Source organism: Pleurodeles waltl, chromosome 8, assembly GCF_031143425.1.
Source record: "Pleurodeles waltl isolate 20211129_DDA chromosome 8, aPleWal1.hap1.20221129, whole genome shotgun sequence".
In the NCBI taxonomy this organism is placed as follows: domain Eukaryota; kingdom Metazoa; phylum Chordata; class Amphibia; order Caudata; family Salamandridae; genus Pleurodeles; species Pleurodeles waltl.
The window spans coordinates 1172064776-1172084029 of NC_090447.1; the positions used below are offsets into that span (position 1 = coordinate 1172064776).

Here is a 19254-nt window from a genome sequence, read left to right on the forward strand (position 1 = left end):
AGTTCCCGCGCAAGGGTTCCCATTACCCCATGTTTGATAAGTTCCTGTCACCGACACTAGGCCAAGACACACAAGTGGCACAGCATTTTGTATTGGCACAAGAGAGGCAATGCTGAGTGGTAAGACTTTTGTGGATTCCCGAAGTTTTCATCACAAGAAATGTAAGGAAAATGCACAAATTCAGGCACAGTTTGAGGTTTCAGAGCACTGTGGGTGAAAACACCACATGAGAGCCATGCAAGTCACCCCATCCTCGATTCCCATAGGTATCTAGTTTTCAAAAACATATAGGTTTGCTTGGTTTCCATAAGTGCTGGCTGAGCTACAGCCCAAAAAACACAGTTATCCACTTTGCAAAAAACGGTTCTATTTTGCGTGGAAAAGTTTGATGTATCCATGTTACATTCTGGGCTGTTTTCTGTTGTGGGCAAAAAGCCTACCCACCACACAAGTGAGGTACCATTTGTATTGGGAGACTTAGGAGAACACTTGGTTGAAGGACATTTGTGGCTCTGTGCAGATCCCAGAACTTTCCATCACAGGAATGTGAGGAAAATGTGTTTTTTTTTAATTCAAGGTTTGAGGATTACAAGGGATTCTAGGTACCACAACCTGGTGAGAGTGTTACAAGTGACACCATCCTAGATTTCCCTAAGAGTCTAGTTTTCAAAAATGTACAGGTTTGTGAGGGTTCCTTAAATGCCAGCTGAGCTAGGGCCCAAAAACAACAGCTACCCACTTTCCAGTGGAAACATTTGATGCATCTATGTTGTGTTCTGGGTCATTTCCTGTTGCGGACAGCGCGCCTACACACACAGGTGAGGTACCATTTGTTATAGGGAGACAAAGGGGAACACAGAATAGCAGAACACGTGTTATTACCAATAGTATTTCTCTGCATTTGCACCGTCCAAATTTAATACAATGTGTAAGAAAGAAGTAGTTTTGAGAAATACCCTCTAAAATTCACACGCTAGAATGACTACCCACACATTTAGAGATCTGCAAACAACCCCTGCTTCTAAACTCCATATTTTGTACCCATTTCAGAAATACATAGGTTTCCTTGATACCTTTTTTTCACCATTCATATTTTACCATATGAAGTGCTCTATACGTGGTGCACAATGAAAACCCACGACAAGGTGCAGCTCAGTTATTGGCTCTGTGTACCACGAGTTCTTGGAAAACCCATAAATTCTATATATCTATATGTACCCACAACCAGAAAGGCCTAGCAAATGTAATGGCATATATCTTTTGTGAACTGGCCATCATGATGAGAAGTCACAAATGAAAACTTCACAAATGCCCATTTTTTCCTACTAATTTTCAATATTTTTTTTAATTCAAGACTTAGTTTCTGTGGGAAAACCTTGAAGGATCTACACAAATGGCCCCTTGCTAAATTCAGAGTTTTGTCCAGTTTTTGGAAATGTATAGCTTTCTGGGATCCACCATCAGTTTCACACTCATTTCCACCACAATCTGGCAAGGAGGTTGGAAGCACAAAAAATAGGAAAAATGGGCTATCTCCCAGTAAAATGCCAAAACTGTGTTAGAAAATTTGATTTTCTGAATCAAGTCTGCTTGTTCCTCAAAGCTGGGAAGATGGCGAGTTTAGCACCGCAAACCTTTCATTGATGTCATTTGCAGGGAAAAAATAGACACTTTCTCCTGAAGTACTTTTTTCGCATCCCCCCAACCCCAAAAAAAAAAAAAATTCGCTATAATTTGGCTAATTCCTCTGTCCCTGGTGGCAGAATCCACAACCCATGGGCACCTTTAGAATCCTCAGGATGTTGGGAAAAAAAAGGCACATATTTGGCGTGGATAGTTTATGCGGACACAAATTTATGGATGCCTAAGCATGAACTACCCAAAATAGCCAAAAAAATGCTAAGCGCTCCGGAGGGGGAAGGTGGTGGTTCTCAACTCACTAATATGGACTCATAAATCATAATCAGCATTGAATAAACTATGCTTAAGCAAAAGATAACATCAGAATGGCAAGGAATGAAACTTTATACTTAATATTTGAAGAAAAGATGAAAACATCGGACAGTTAGATTGAAGGACAAGAGTTCAAGAAAACCAAGTGTGAAGCTGGTTTTAAAGACAATTATAAAGCTTTTAAAGGAAAAAGCAAGACTCTGCAAAGACTTCTGATAAACGTCAGTTAATCAGCTGCAAAGTTAGAGAAAATTATCTAAGATTCAATGAACTCCCAGGATCAGTGGAAAATATATTTGTTTGGCCTTGTTGACCTTGATTTAGAGGTAATGATAGATCAATTCATCTCAGAATTTTGCCTCAATCTTAAACTGCTACCTACAATCCAAACTTTGAACTTGAAACGAACACTAGAGTGGGAAAAATCAAAGATAATACTAACCCACCAAGACAGATTTTGTCACACTTTCTAAGTTTTTCAGTCAGGAATTATCACCCGAAGCTGTAAAAACTAGGCAACGTAAAGGGAATCAAATTTTAACTCTCCACGATTTCTCCCTTAATTATTGCAAGAAGGAAAATCTTTTTTGAAGTTTGAAACTACCCGGAGATTTGCAACTCAAAACCACATACGCAGTACTTGCTCTGTTTAAAAACAGTTGCAGTACGGCATCAAGTTAATGTACACCCCCTCAGGAAGCCACCTCAAGTATGAATGACATTTAAAATAAAAATGTTGAAATTCAATTTACACTTGGAACATCAAAATACAGAAATCAATTAACTTGCCCAAACACAATCTTATTATAAAATACATTTTCATATTATCAATATATTGTAGTGTTGCGTGCAACAGGACTACTCAAGTTGTGTATCTGTTGTGAAGGATTTTGCACTTGCACCCACAAAACAATACATAACATTGTATTATGAAGTGGTAAAAGGTTGTATGGTGGTTTGCCATCATTCACTGTCTAAATTGTGATGTTGATGGTGTAAGAGGAACTAAACTTAAAGTATGCACCTAAAAGCCCCAGTCCAGATGGAGTGTTCAAAGTAATGTAGGCTGACTGTACATGGGAAGGCTCTAGCTCTGAATGAGGAAATGCAGTTACAAGAAAATGCTCACATTGCTACTAAACCACAAAACAACATGATCCTACCATGATTTTGTTTTTAAAGAAGAAAAGTCTTCAGACCTAACCCATACCTACACATTGAATCTGAAGATTAAATTGCAGGGAAACGCTCACATTGCTACAAAACAATCACTGATAAACCTACCTTTGTGTTGTTTTTTTGTTGTTGTTGTTTTTTATAAATTTAAATAAGTGTTTAGAACCAACACACTCTTTCACTCCACTTAACCCTACCAAGTATTCGCGAAGTGTTTGGAAGACCTGTATTCCTGCCCAGCCCTGCTCTGGGAAACCCAGGACTCCAGTAGTAAAAAATCAGCACATTAAAGACTAGCCATTTGGGCTTGCGCCTACTAGCACTCTTGTAATAATTGGGGCCAGGCAGTTGATGCACGTTTAACAGGACTACAAATCTCAGACAGTCAGCTAATGGTTGTGGTCCACGGTGACTGTTTTAAAATGCTGGGTACAATCAGCCCACTGCACGCCAAACAAGCTAGAAACGGATACAGAACATCTACAGCTGTTATAGAGCAAGGACCCATTTATGATTTGTACAGGACAGAATTTATCAGTAGAATGCTAATATGCACTTTAAGGGGCCAGAGTTCAAGCACCCAAACGTCCTGGGTGTGTGAAAATCAGATCTAAATATACCACCAAAAAACCTGGCCTCTAAAACGCTTATCTTGGGTTCTGGAGTAGCATGCTAATCACTGAAAGAAGCGCTTCAATGCCTCATCAAGGGCATAAGAGTTATATGAAGACATTTACTATTAAGAAAGGGGTGCTTTGCAGTCTGAGCCCATTATTTCTATCCCTCCCCAATCCTCAGCAAACCCCTATCTAACAACACTCTCCCCTACCCTTCCCCAACCTGCTCTTCTCCTCCATCCACCACCATCCCCAGCCCTCACTTCAGGCCCGGTGTCTTAAAAATAGTTGCCACCTGCTCATAACGTCTGGAATACCTCCTGAAATTATGCCCAGTAAATCTGGGTCCAAGTAGTTATTCCCGAATTCGAGGTGTGTAACTCCTAATTGCAGGAATCTTAAAAACACAGATTCAGGCTAATATAGATAATTCGAGGCCATGGAATCTCCAAATTGAATTCTTCAGAACTCCTACTCGGGGCACAACTCCTACTTCGTGCCCCAAGTGTATAAGCACGGACACGGAAACAACGCTGTTAGGCTACAGTCATGCAAGAGAATACCTAGTAAACTGTTGGTTTAAAATGATTCAGCTGTGCTTAGCCTCTCCCCACCATCCTACAACTCAGAAACCAGAATTTCAAGCACTAAGAAGTAATATCAAATACTGTACAGTGGTCAAAAAGACCATTACATTTTTTCTGCATGCCATCTGATAAAGAGTCCCTCCAATACTGTTAGGGAAACTGTTTCCACATTGGGAAAGCCTTGAACTTGGATTTTAAATATCTAAAATACAGTTACTTTGCCTAAGTTATTCTGTTTACGTAAACACTACTGTCTATATTCTTCATCAAAGCAGTGGAAGCTGAATGCAGGAATAATCCAGTGAACTCACCACAGCATTCTCTAATCTAGTGATTAGTGAAATTCATAACAGGGGAACACCACTGCTAGCTCAGCGAGCGCAAGCATGGGTGTAAATGAAGAGGCCCAGACAGAGATAAAACAAGCATTGGCAAAGCCAATAGGTCTCGGATATCTGAGAGCTATAGGTGTTGGCAATGTAAATGTATGTGTGTACAGCTTCGGGGCTGTTTTTATTGATACACAAATGCATTAACATTGACAGCGCCTATAGCTCACAGATTGCCGAGTCCTATTGGCCCCCTCGGTGGAAGTTACTGTGACAAGAGTAAAGGGAGTGAAGGAGTTCTTGATGTGGAGCATCGTGTGAGAAGAGGGCCCCAAACCTCCCCTTGGGAAAACCAAATAAAAGCGGTGTGCAGAAGGACTTGGAGGAGCATTACGAGGCAGAAATGAAATGCCTGGAGGTCTGGAAGGAGAACCAAGTCTGCAAAAGTGATAAGCAACAGTCCACTCTAAAACTGCCAGTAGGTCGTGGAAGGTAAGCAGGGTTGATTGCCATTACTAAGTGATTAAATAAGCAGAGATGCGAGACATAGCAGATTTGGCAGACTGAAGACGGAGTGGAGATGTTTACGATGTAACCTGAGAAAAGGTAAGTAAACATGCTGAAGAAAATAGGTTTAAAAGATTTGGAAAAGAGACACGGTGAAGCTATGCTGATATACACAGGTAATATTACCCACATGCCCTGATACCCTGGAGTGCCGTGAGAACAATAGCCGCTCTAGAGCAAAAGTACATGACTACTGGGGAGATTGTTTGTGTACCTACTGCACTGAGCAGCCACCTATGGCAGTACCTATCCCTTTATACGGGTCTTCGTCACGCACAGCGGCAGCTCTTTGAAGTGCACAAGGGCATGCAATGGAATTGGAGACTAGGGCTCAATCCTGGTGCGCTCGCACACCCTGGTGACGGGCCTATGTGGCTCTTGTGATGCCTAGCACAGTCTCTGCAGGCCAGATTGGGACGTGAGCTGTGGGTGAGGGGAGTGCTTTGTACTTGCACCTGCTGTTTTGGAAGCATTTTTGTTTTTTAATTATTAAATATTTTTAAAGCGATATGGGGCTCTTCCATGGGGAAAACAAATATGCTATTTATAAAAGTAAACAAGAAAGAGCTGAGAAATGCCTTAGCTGATCCATGCCACTGCGCTGTGTGACATACTCCCATTGTGAAACCATACCACTGCCGTAATCCGTTGCCCCCGCCCTTCCCTATGCACAGCCAATATTTAACAAAGCAACTAGAAAACGGGAAGGAATAATTCATTTTTCTTTTTTTTTTAAAGGCAAATGGAGAGAATTTAAACCCCAGCACTCTTGAGGAGGGCTGTCAAACGAAGAAAAAAAGAAGCCCTTAAATTGGTAAAAAAAAAAAACAAAAAGGGATAGTGGAGGGATTGTGCACTTAGTCCCTGCTCTCGAGGAAAAGTAAACAGAGGAAGAGGAATACCAAATGCATGCCACGCACAAATGGTGATAAACAATGGGAGAGTGACAGTGGAGCCAGCCTGTGGGTGGGCTGAAGCCCAAACTGTAGATACAGCATGCATCGGATCGAGATTGTGCATGCATGTCATCTAGAGCCAGGACCTAAACAGAAAGGCAAGGATGGAAAAGAGCTGGGAGTGAAGGAATGGAGCATTAGGAAGGCACCTGGAATAGATAGTGAGTGGTTAGCAGCTGCTCTACAAGCCGGAAAAGGTAGAAAATTGAGTGGGCAGAGACACAGTTGGCACGTGGGTGGGTATGGGTCACAGAGAAGGAAGGAATATAGAAGTGGAAGTTACACAAGTTAGAGGAGCACTGGCAGCAGATGGGTTTCTCCTCTGTGCTAATAATGAAACAATGTGTGCTGTGCAACTGAGTTTAGGTTGGAGGCATAAAGGAAGAATGCTGCTGTTACATATGAAAGGTAGAACCACTTTAGCCACATTTTATTACCTTAGTACTCTCAGTTAAAATATCAGAAATATTCTTTCACTGGAATTTTCACAGAATTCCTAAAACATAGCCAAACCAGTCTGGAAAGCAATGAATACTCGTTGATAATGAATTTGGTTACCTTCCTGCATAGTTGTCATTGCAGCATTCTCTCCCTGTACGTTGCTGTCACGCTCAGCTTTTGCACCTCTCACGTCTCTCTCTCTGCACAGCACTTGACTCCTACCTTTTCAAATATACTGGTCAACTGGTTTGCAATATTGCAGATACTGTGCAACAGGCTGTGCAGAGGTTTTAGAAATGTAGTAGGATACTTGTGGAGTTTGTAGACAGTGTTTCTTAAGAACTACATATTTTGGTGGCACAGTTTGTGATTTCGTGCCCATTTGTGGGTAGGTCTAAAGCAGTTTATGGCTTCTAAGGTTGCAGGAGAACATCATTTTGAAACAAGTTTATCAACATTAAAGACAAATTGATGATGTGAGCATTCTTAGCCTAAGATTCTACACTTTTATTTTGTTTCCTGTTTGCTGGAAAGCATGTAGCAATAGCGGATTTCCAGTATCAAGGTTTAGAAAATTGTTTTCCTTTTAATAGACTGTCTCCCACTGCAAAAACCAACCACCTCCTGAACTGTACCACTCATTCCAAAGAGACATTTCTCAAATTCAAGCTGCAACTGTAGACAATGCAAGTGATTTCAAGGTATAGGTTGACAAAGGAGATTTCAACCAAGCATCTGACTTGGTCAAGAGTATGCAGTGCCTAGGCTTCACTGAGATCGTGCCAGACTCAACTCATACAGCTAGCCACACACTGGACCTCATGCTTACACAGAACTTAGATATATCTGACGTATGGGTACAACCTCAACTCTGTACAGATCAAAATTAGGAAACAAAATATAGGTGGTTCCACAAAATAAAAAGCGCTCCTGAATGTGAATGGCACAAATCAGAAGCAGACACACTCTTGTCCAAACCTTCTGTAGGAGTTACCAACGTGCAATCAAAAGAACCAAAAAGCAATATCTAGCCAAACACACTTTCGATGCTACACATCGGATAAAAGAAATCTACCACAAAGCAATCAACCTGGATGCCATTAAAAACAACACACACACTTCCCAACAGCACCTCTGAGAATCTTTTGACATTTTAAAATCTTAAACAACAAATATTTTGGTCTCCATCAAGTGCACTGCAGCCCCATTACCTTACCCTCCCATCAATCCTTTATCACAGGACTAAACATGCAATGGAGGTGGAGTTTTCAATCCTAGCCAACAATACTAAAGCCTCCAACATAATGATGGAGCCACAACCAGATACTTACCTTAAAGGCTTCCTTCTATCTTTAAACACTTTAAGGACAGCTGAGATTAATGCTTCCCAGCATGAGGGTACTGTATCAAAGTTCCTGAAGCACACACCTATCACTCCTCTCCAGAAGAAATCAACAGCTGACTCAAAAGAGCTGACAAATAGTAACCTAATCTCTGACCTACATTTTTCAAGCGAGATAAAGGAGAAGGACGTTACATGACAGCATCCAACATTCATGGAACAAAACAACATCCTTCACTTCAGGTTGTAAGGAGGCACCAAAACACCAGAGCATTTATCAGAGAAGAAATTATTCTCTCCTTGGATGAAAACAAAAACTCAGTTTTCATACTCCTCAGCCTATCTGCTGCCTACAGAATGGCAGACCACATTTCTCATATGCAGGCTTTAGGAATGGGACGATATGTTTTGAACCACCTTTGAGTCAATCAGATCCTTCCTATTCAATAGGAGCCAGTAATTTAGAATCAGAGAAGTATTCCTCCTGAACAAATACCTTTTTGAGCTCCATAGTCTTGTCATGCCTCCTATTTAACATTTGCATGTACCTAGCTCTTAGACAAATACAAGGTGAACCTCTGGTTGTATGTTGATGACACACAAATCCACTTTCATCTGGAAAATAAGCCATCTAACTAAGAGAGCATCATCACATGTATGAACAATGTGTTCTTCTAGATGAAATACATTTTCCAGTGCATCTACAAAGCTCTGACTGAAGTCATGTAATTCAGAAATGTTGCCCCAGATAACCTCACATAAGCCCAATTACATCTACAGCTGAAAAATAGGGGGCCTTGGGAGTACTGTGTGACTGCAAACTCTTTCATCCCTCAAGCAAATGCAGTGACCAAGAGCCTCAATTTACAGCTCTGGAACATTCCCTCGATTCTCCTCACAGACTACTGAGTTTAACTGAATACAACCATAGTGATAACATGCTTCGACTGTTGTTATATCATTTATGCTGGTCTCCCAAAAAGCTCCTCAATAGGATGAAAGGGCTCCAGACTTTAGCTTGCAGAAGGAGCTTGAAACTACAGGGACGATCATTTCAAACTAGCTCCTAAAGTGCTACACTAGATCCCACTGGAGTCACGAATTAAATTCAGGATCTTCGATGCTGTGCACAGACCTTAACAGGACAAGGGCCCAGCCTACACACATAGGGGGTCATTATGAGTTTGGTGGGCCGAAAAGGCAGTCCACCAAACTCCTATGGTCAGTTTACTGCCTGTGCAGTCCCCTTCCCTCCCATTAAGAGTTTCCCGCTGGCCCAGTGGGAAATGGCCTACAACATTGACGCCAGCTCATAACAACCGGCGGCAATTCTGTAATGCGTAGGGTGTACCAGCACCCGTTGCAATTTACACTGTCTGCAAAGCAGACAGTGAAAATCATGATGGGGCTGGCCAGCGGGCCCCCTGAACTGCCCATGCCAAGTGACCCTGCACCCCGTCTCCGCCAGCCTTTACATGGCGGGGCTACCGCCATGTAATCGCCGATGGAAAGGGGACTCTTAATCCCCAGGGGAGCACGTCCCTGGCGGATTAAGATCACCAGCACGGCCAGCCCCTTCAGTGGAGGAGAAGTGGCGGTCCGACCATGGCGCAACAACCACGGTCATAATGTGGCTGTCAGACCACCACATTGGCGGCCATACGACCACCACCGCAGCCCTGGTGGTCTTCGTAATGAAGTCCATAATGTTTGTACCTCACCAGAGGTGGGTCAACGATCAGCCACTGCGCACTTCAACTCTCAAACATCCTAGAAAATAGCTGAAACATGGAGGAAGACCCTGGAATGTGTGGCATGATGCAGGGAAAAGCAGCCAGACCATTTTGGAAGCTGGCATCCGAACTAAAAGTGCTCAGGAAGAAGCAAAAACTATAATTTTTCTCATAACCTATTAATGAATTGAACTACCATTAGGGTTGCATCAAACAGCCTGTGGTCTCTCCTCAATGATTAGACTCTAACTTCTCTTTACACCATTGGCTCCTCTCTATGTACTCACATAGTGCTCTGATGTAGCCCTAACACTATATGCAGTGTTCTACAAAACTCCTTTATAAACAGATGGCTTTCATCACTAAAAACATTTTTTAGCATGATTTGATGTGGCATTCAATCAATAGCGGCACACAATATGAGGCTGATGTAGTTTTTTTATTTATATATAAATCATATTCCTGGTGTTTTAGTACATACAAAACTAAAGTTGAAGGAGAGAAAGCCTATCTCCAACCATAAGCCCAACTGGTCAGGGAACAGTAATTTGTTTCAAAACACATACAGGAATTACAGGAATTAGCAGCTGCTCACTGCTTCACTCAATATTAGTTCTGGGCATGATAAAGGTAATTATTAAGTCATGACACTGAACCTGCATTCATCACTGCAGCATATTATTTAAAGGAAATTGTAAAATGTTAATCAAGGTCTACATTTTCAATGAGGGACCCCTGCCTTCTTCCGGCACTTAGCTATATATCGCTTTTGAAACACAGTCCGCATTAATATCAATTTTGTTACCTGTTTCACCTTTTTTTTTTTATTTGTGGAGTGCTGTACAAACAGATGTTGTTTAGAGATCTGGGGTCCAATCCCGGTGCCTGCACTTTACTGTGAATTTTGTGATTGCTGTGCCTAAAACTACACGTGAAATGTAATGCAATTGTAAATACAGAGAAATGTAATGCAAATGTTGCTGACTAATTAAAATGTCTGAAAACCTAATTGATATATAGTGCTCCGTTGCTACCCAGCTATATAAATACCCACGCACACAAATGGGGTAAGTGGCTACAGGCTATGGAGTAACTTCAGATGATTTCTTAATTCTGCCCTAAATGTACGACATACTCACTACATACATCTTTACGTTTCCGCTTCAGTTGAACATTTAGACTGTTGTTCACTATTTTCTTCATTTGCTTATGGCATGATGTGTAATAGTGATGACCTTAAATCGGGTGCTTCTCAAAATAGATGTATGGGGAACTGAACATCTTGTACCAACGTGATTCCTCTACGGCATAACCTAGATCAATTTCCCATTTTTACTCCAGTAGCCTCATGATTAAGCTCAGTAGACAATCATCTTTTGTAATTCCAAGATGAGTCTGTCCCTCCAACATCAATACGGTTTGATTTACCTGATGCACTTCTGCTTGCCTAGTGAAATTGCACCATTCCTTGCACAAACGTACTGCTGTCTCAGCATATGTTAGGTGATTTGTAGTAGTAACATTCCATTTGTGGCAGAAATCTGCAAAATGTAATAGATACCATCTTCATCTATGTGTGCAAGTAAATAGGGAATTAGACAAGATTTGAGCATGAAGGTAGGCATGATCAGGCATTTCTCTGTGGTCCACAATGCCATCATGGGTTATGTGTACATCTATATTTGTTGAGCCTTGTAGCCTTTATGTGTGGGCATGGTTTCAATGACCGCTTTTGTCTGCAACTTCATTCATCTAAATGGTTTAAATCGATCATATCAGTTGTCAGTATAGTCACCATGATCAGATAAACAAGGCACTATATGGTGCAACTATGAAGCAGAATATATATTTTTTAATTGCGTACCTGTTCCGAGGGTATTCTTAAATACAACAAGCCCATAAATGCTTTCTAGCCTCCACACAATAGTCACATAATAGGAAAGTCTAATCACTGCAATTTTCATGTACACTTCTGCAGGCAGTATATTGACTTATTTTTAGATGTTCCCAACTTTAATTTTTGAGGTAGTATATCAGGATCTATAAATCCAAATTCCTCCAACTTCACTATGGGTCTAGCGATCTTAGTCGGCCTCACACAAGGCAAGAAGGATCTCAGGCAGGGTAATTTGGCCCTTCCCTGGTCAAGATTCTTATGAGCTATTGCTTGTGGCGGTTCTTCTGGCTCGCAGGCCCTGGTTCTTGTGCCAGTGCCATGCCACTTTCCTTAATTCCCATGTCACCTCTCTTCAGCACCTGCAACTTGTCTATATTGGTGTTGGACCATTTCAATTTGTTGGAACGGTGATTATTTGAGTAAATGAACTGCAAAGATGACTTGAGGGTAGAGACATAGTGCAAGTTGGCCTTTGTTATTGTTACAAATGGAAGAAAAAAATGAGTCAACATGCGCAAAAGTTCACAGTGTGTGCCCCTTCAGATTCTGAGCCTTGTCATCCCTCTGAACTAACTGAGCTACTTGTTGTATGTGCAGGTTACAACAAATATGTCTCACTTTCCCGCCACAAAATATTTATGTGAGTATTTCTTTGACATGTGCCAATAGTATTCAACGTGCTAGTGGAAATAAAGTATGTCTGCACGCACAGAGGCAGCCACGCTAACTGCAGTTGCAGCAACAAAGCCGATTATGTGAAATTGTGGACTGGAAGATATTTATCACCTTATTACAAACATAGCTGTCAATGGTCCCGATTAGTGGAGTGCAGAACTTTGGAAATACCTAATTTTTCAATTACAAAAACACGTTGCTTTACGTGTTTGCCTCACCAATGCCACAAGCCTGAAACATTACAGGTAGGCATTTTGTGTTTTCAGTGTCTGTATGTTGCGAAATATGGTGGGTTTTTTCGGTGTTTGGAAAACCTTTAAAAATTCAAGAGTGATAAGTGTTCCCACTTTCTTGTATCATTAATAAAAAAAAAATATCTAAGGAATGCTCTTTTTCTTGTGCTTAGACATAATTTCACCTTTATTACTGTTTTACTGGCCCATCAGCTGTAAAGGGTTCCTTTAGTATGGGCTGCTTTGCAAATGTTACCCACTGTTCATTGGAATGTAAGTGATTTGCCAATCATGGTCCACTTGATTTCATTGGAAAAGGATGGATCCTACCCTAAACTGATAAGAAATCTGGTAAAGTGCTATTTGGTTTTACTTTGAGCAACTCTGGCTATACAGAGATTGATGCATGCTGCACCCCAGGAAGCACATAAATCTATACCATGTGGTATAAAGACACTGAAAATATGAACGTATCGTCACACTATAACATTTTTTAAATCCTAAATTCACTTATGATTGGTAGTCTGAATTGTATTTAAAAAAGGTGGAAATTTAATAGGGAACATTAAAGCATCTTTGAAAAAGTAAAACTGGATTTCATGCTAGGTTACCAGTGTACATTATGGTCATAAACAACAAGGGCACTGTGTCCAGGGCACAGGCATTTGTAGTTCTACTTATTTCTACTACATCAGAAGGCTTGAATAGTAGGAATAGTACTGATTCACTAACAACAGTATAATGCATCCAAAAGCTTGCACTTTTAAAGCAAGAAAGTAACGATTCCACAAACGGCAAAGGAATGCAGACGAAGCTTAAATGCAGAACGCAGCCTAAACAAACACATGGCTGACTACTTTGGCAATAAGATATTTAATATTCTGGAGAGTATGTCACAGTATGTTTCTTTTCATCTGAGTACTCAGCCTTTCAGTCCAAAATTTTAGACTAGTTGTCACATGCAGCAATTTGCTCAGCCAGGAGATGAGGACTTCCTCAAACTGGTGTTTGAGAGCAAACCCTCTGGTTCACCCATAGGCCTTCTACTAGTCAGAATCTTTAAAGCATTACTGCATCTTGACTATCACCTGACAGCCACTGTCAATGCCTCCTTATCTTCTGGAGTTGTTTCTAGTAGCCGCAAAAGGTGCCTATGTAACACCATTTTCAAAGAAAAACATCTTTAGATGCCAACGACCTTTCTAATAATCGCCTAATTTCACAGCAGCCTTTTTGGCAAAGCTGCTGAAAAGAACAGTCTTCCATAAAGCATCGACTTTTGTGGAGACCAACAATTTATTTGTTAGATCTTTCAGCAGCCTTCAACATTGAACCAAAAAAATGTCAGTATAAAAGACCACGGTTTTGCAGTTTACTATTGGGTGGACCTTTACAAATAAGATTGGGCACCAATTAATCTACAGTTTACACAATATGTTGATGGATCCCTCAAAGATCAATATTGTCCCCTCTTTATTTCAACTTATATATGACTCCGCTAGTTGAGCTTTTTCAATCACACAGGTTTCACCATTTTGTATGCAAAAGACACACTGATCATACTGAAGCTCTGTAATGAGCTTTTTGGCACAGCTGCAAAACAAAAATGTTCCTGCCTACCACAGGTTAAACAGTGGATGTCCAACCATCAATAAAAGGTGATGGCAGCAAAACTGAGATTTCTGGCCCTTGAACAGCTACTCCATTTTAGAATCTTTCATTTTGGTCTGCCCCACTAGGTCCAAAACATATTCCAGTTCCCTGTTGATTTTGGGTTGATTAATATGTTGGAAGTATGTACACTTCGTAGCAACAGTGACAGAGTATACTCACACCAACATGAAGGTCAACTAGTCTGATTTAAATTCGGGTGGACCTTCGGTTTGGCTACAGTGGCAATTACTCCATCAGCACCAAAGTCAAATCTCTCAGACAGAGTACGGGCCATCAGAGAAACACCTACCCTTCCACCTCCGCCCCTCCCAATCTGGATGGGTAAACACAAAGCCATTTTTTCACTGTTCATCAACCCTGGCAATGACGGACTGTAAAAAGCAACAATGCTACCTCCACCATCGGACTCTCATGGCAAGGGGAGCATTACTTTTTTTAATTTCAAAAAGAAAATCCTGTCTTGGGACTTATATATATATATATATATAAAAAAATTGGTGCAGGGTTGTGTAATGCTGACATAGCCCTGAACCAAACAATGGTTTGCACTGACACGAACGCCCGTTATGTGGTTCCTGTAAATGCTTTACAAATGACTGCCAGCTTGGCGGTCATTTATAAATTTGGTGGTCAGGACCTTTACCAGAGCGGCGCAGGTATTTAATCCGTTGCCCTGATAGAACAACGCCCTGACTTCTAAAATATAGATTAGACACTTAAACTGTTTTCAGCTTTAACTCTTTGTAAGCAGGTCGAATTAGTAGTCAACACTTGGGTATTGCAGTTTCGAACTTTGAAGATAATGCTTTATCTATTTTTTTTTTTTTGCAGAATGTGCTGATCCTTAATGCATTCATAATAACCCATCTAAATTTCTGTAACACCTTTTATCCTTAGTTAACCAATTGCCTGATTCACTAATGCAACCATTCCAAAATTATGCTGGTGTGTACTAGGTTAAAGAGCCAGAGACCACATTTCATGTGCTTTGGTCTTTCTCCATAAGCTGTCTGTGAAGGAGCATATTATCTATAAACTGTTAAGACTGTTTCACAAGGCAGTTTGTCCTACAAGTGGTTTTATTTTGTCATAGCACTTTAAGTGGTATCATCCTTCTTGGTCTCTGAGATCAGAAAATGATGCTTTATTTGGACTTTTCCATTCCTGCAACTTGAAGGTGGAACAAACTACGGGAACATCCTAGAAAAGATACTATCTGCTCAGATTTGGGGACGCCCTTAAAACCTTGGTATTTGTGCAAATATGTTGCTGAAGCTGGATCTGTCTTTTGAGCTCTTTAGTTTTTATGCAACAGTTTTTATCTTTACTTGCCTAACACCATGATACCCCAATTAAAGGCAACAGTTTTCACTTTACCAATCCCACAAACATAAGCATTCTACGGTAAAAAGAAAGTGAATATGGGATTATTCATTCAAAGCATCGGCCTAATTTCCCACATACCTGGTCAACCAAACATATGCCGAGAGTTAAAGTGAAAAAAGTCAATTATCCTCTCTCCCAGAAAAATACCTGTATGTACAAAATGTAGTAGCTAACGCAGACACCCAGTTGCACAATGTGCCATACTGAAACGATGCAAACAAACCACCCATAAGGCTATAGCCTGAAACAGTGTATGTATCCTGTATGATAGAATTTAAATGTGAGGACAGTGGGGAAAATAGACTGTTTGATCCTGGGCATACAGACAAACTGTGTGGAGTTAGAAAGCAAAAAAGAGCTAACTAGAGCAACACACATTACAGCCTTGGACTCTGAAGAAAAGTTAATTGAGACATATCTGAGCAGAATCTAATGCTACTAATGAAAACTCAATTTACTGGCAGACAGACTCCAGTACAATATTTGTTTTTCTCGATTGGAATTAAAGAAAAGAAACTTTCGTAACTGTCTATAAAGTCTAACACTTTTGATTGGAGCTCTTTTGGCTCATGTGATCAAATATGCTGTTTAGCATACAATATTTTCTAGAGAGAAGTACCTGCTATGCTTCCCCCGCCTGGCCTGAAGAAAAAAGAAAACATCCCCACCATTGAGGACTATGCTCCTTTGCTGCACTTGCTTGCTCCACAAATTTTGGTTGGAAATGTACATCCCATCAGTTTGTAAAATCAGCAGCCGCCACTGCTGGGGTACCCAATATGCAGATTTCTGTGGGATCTATGTTCCTCAGTCAACTGCTGCAGCAAGCCAAATTTCACACCTTTTGCTATTCACACATGGGTCTCAGCAGAGAAACGTTCATCGGTAGGGTGTGATGTGCTGAAAAGCTTGGCAACGTACCCCCTTCTTGTCCTTAAGCCCTACATGTTGAGAACATAAAAATGTGGCTATCTTGGACCACTGTAACTGGGAAGGGTAGCTGAAGCACAGAAGATGCAATGTACAATCAAAACAGGAACAAATTAACTTTTACAGACGATAATGACGATTCTGAACAAATATACAGAACCACCAAGGGACTAGCACCGAAGAGCTGCCTACTGTCTTGCAATAATCAGATAGGATAACGGACAATCATCACTGGAAAAAATAGCCTGAGATCAGAGTTAAGTAAGTGAATTAGTCTGGAATCAATTTTTCCACTAATAGAATGTCTTAGAAGTTCGATGTTTTCACACATGTAAATCTAACAGAATAGCAAGTAAGTCTCAGGTTACTCTCAAGTTCAAGAACTCGACACTAGATGCTGCTTCATCAATCAGTTTTGGTTCGGGGTCAGGTGGACATTGTTTATCAACCACAAATTCTGGGCTATGTAAATGTTAGGTGAAAGAAATCCTCTTGGAAGCCTGTTCTTTTAGTACATCTTTAGTGTGCATTTCCTTAATTGAGGAACTGTTGAAGCTTTTAAAAACTGGCAGATATGGGGACAGGTGAACGGGGAGAGTATGATTAGCTCACAGTAGGAGAACCAAGATTGCAAAGCAGTAATGACTGCTCCAATTACTTCAATTTTCATAGCATTGCACATTTCAGCAACTAGATTTTGAGGCTGAGCACTGTCTCCCCAAAGGTAATATCAAATTTGTATTGCAGTCCGACCCTTTAATACACAGTTACTGGCAATGTTTGGGCCTGATTCCAAGTTGTCACAAACTTTTTTTTTTTTTAACTTTATTGCGTTTTCATCATATAAAGTTTCAACATCTCACGAGACAGCATTTCAATATATCTCAGCAATTTAGTGATGCTGCTTCATAACGATATAACTTCGCACATTATTATTCAGAGGTGCATGCTTACAGTATCTTAACTTCCAGCTCTCTTAACTTCTTCCACATTCCCAAACTGTAACCACAACGATAAAATGGCTGTGTCAGTATACTTGAACTGCTAAGACGCGAGAAGGTGGATGGATTGTCATGCCAGCAGAAAAGTTTAACAAAGTGAACAGACAAGACTACAAAATTGGAGAGGCTGGGATTAAATCCCATGTCTTCGGATTCCAGTTTCCAATTTGCCTACTAGACCTCAAAAGAGCTGGGTTGGTACTAATGGCAGAGCCGTAATACTGCGCCTTGTAGGGAAATACCACTCTGTTAAGGACGGAGGGAGGGTTTCTAAGCATACTCTTAAAATATTTATTACATGGACATTTTGGAAAAGAGGTACGGCCGAGCATAGAGGTCATATTTCATAGCTCCATAGCTAAACATAAAATACCCATTATACCAAATATATTAGCGGTGGAAATGAATGACCCGCGTTGTTTGGGCCCGGTAAATGGTTTTTAAGCATTCACAACCCCACATGAGACGTTTCTAAGTACTTCAAATGTCTGCAGATAAAGAGATAAAAACATACATGTATTGTATGACATTTATGACATTCTCGAGTCCTGGGCAGTAAGTGGATTCTCTGCAGTAGCCATGGCAGATATTGTTTACCACTGGTGTCCTAGGCCCCAAGGTACACTGTCATTCCAACGGAATAACCGAGTTATTCGTTTTGTACACTTGCCGCTTGGGTGGAAGGTGCCCCATTGTTTTCTCTTTTAACTCCTGCTTATAATGAATAGCAATAGCGACTTGAGAGCTGTCAAATGATACTCCATGAGGTAGAGGAACTGAACTCAAATACAGTATGATCTAGTAATCATACCTGATAAACTCAATATCTTGTTACAGCAATATTTCTTAATAATACGACAGGACTGATTTAAATAAGCGCATTATGCAATTAAAGTTTAAAAAAAAAAAAAGCGTTCTTGCTGATTCGCCTTAAAAAAAATATGCTTTTGATGTCGCTGTACGAACAAAGTGTTTTCCTAGAGTAACGTGCCCTGCTGAGCGGCAACAGAAAGCTGGCCAACTCTTGCCACTGTGCATAAGCGCCCAACTACTACTTATCGCTCCTCTTCCCGTGGTCTGTCCCTCGTCTTCCTAGCCATTCTCCAGGTCCTAATGTCAATGCTGATGTTAACACTACGGGTCTTGATGTGATATCCACGGTTAGCATCAGAATATGACTGGTCCTGGGTACTTGTGCCTTTTTTCCCCATCTCCTAATTCTCATGCCACCCATAATTCTTTTGGTCTTTTTTACCTTAACGAGCCACATCCCTGTATTTTGCTTGGCTCCGGTAAGGTCCACTTCCCAGCCTTTCTCTGCCATGCTCCCAGTGTTTTGGGGTGAATGTTTCGTTGTTCCGGGAAAGCAAGAGTTCAGACACGTTTCTGTTCACCCAGTAGGAGTTAGGATGTGGTCTACAAAGTGAGTTGTACAAGCGCCGGCACATGAGAACAGCCTCTGTGACCACGGACATTGAAGAAGGACGAATATGACGCTACTCGAATGTATTTCAAGTGCCGTAGTAGAACTGGAATCAAACCAATCGATGTTATATCACGCGCCTCAGAATTGAGCACGAGGCAAGCTCGTTTATACATTGAGTTCAATATAAATTGAAACTAATGCAAGAACTCGAATTATGACTTTTATTAATAATTCACAACCTTAGTAATCTAATTGTTATGTTTAAATTGAGGAAAAATGATAACATCTTAAAATATTTCCACAAATTTCATTATTCAAAAACACTGAAATA

General features: G+C 40.7%; 1 protein-coding gene across 1 annotated transcript in view; it reads right to left on the reverse strand.

The window, feature by feature from the left end:
• Window positions 1–18967, reverse strand: part of GTF2F2 (general transcription factor IIF subunit 2) — an 897640-nt gene extending 878673 nt beyond the window's left edge. Inside the window, exon 1 of the mRNA XM_069205408.1 lies at window positions 18753–18967. Coding sequence (XP_069061509.1) covers window positions 18753–18821 — 69 coding nt within the window. The 5' untranslated portion in view covers window positions 18822–18967. The remainder of the gene's footprint in view (window positions 1–18752) is intronic.
• Window positions 18968–19254: the final 287 nt, after the last annotated feature.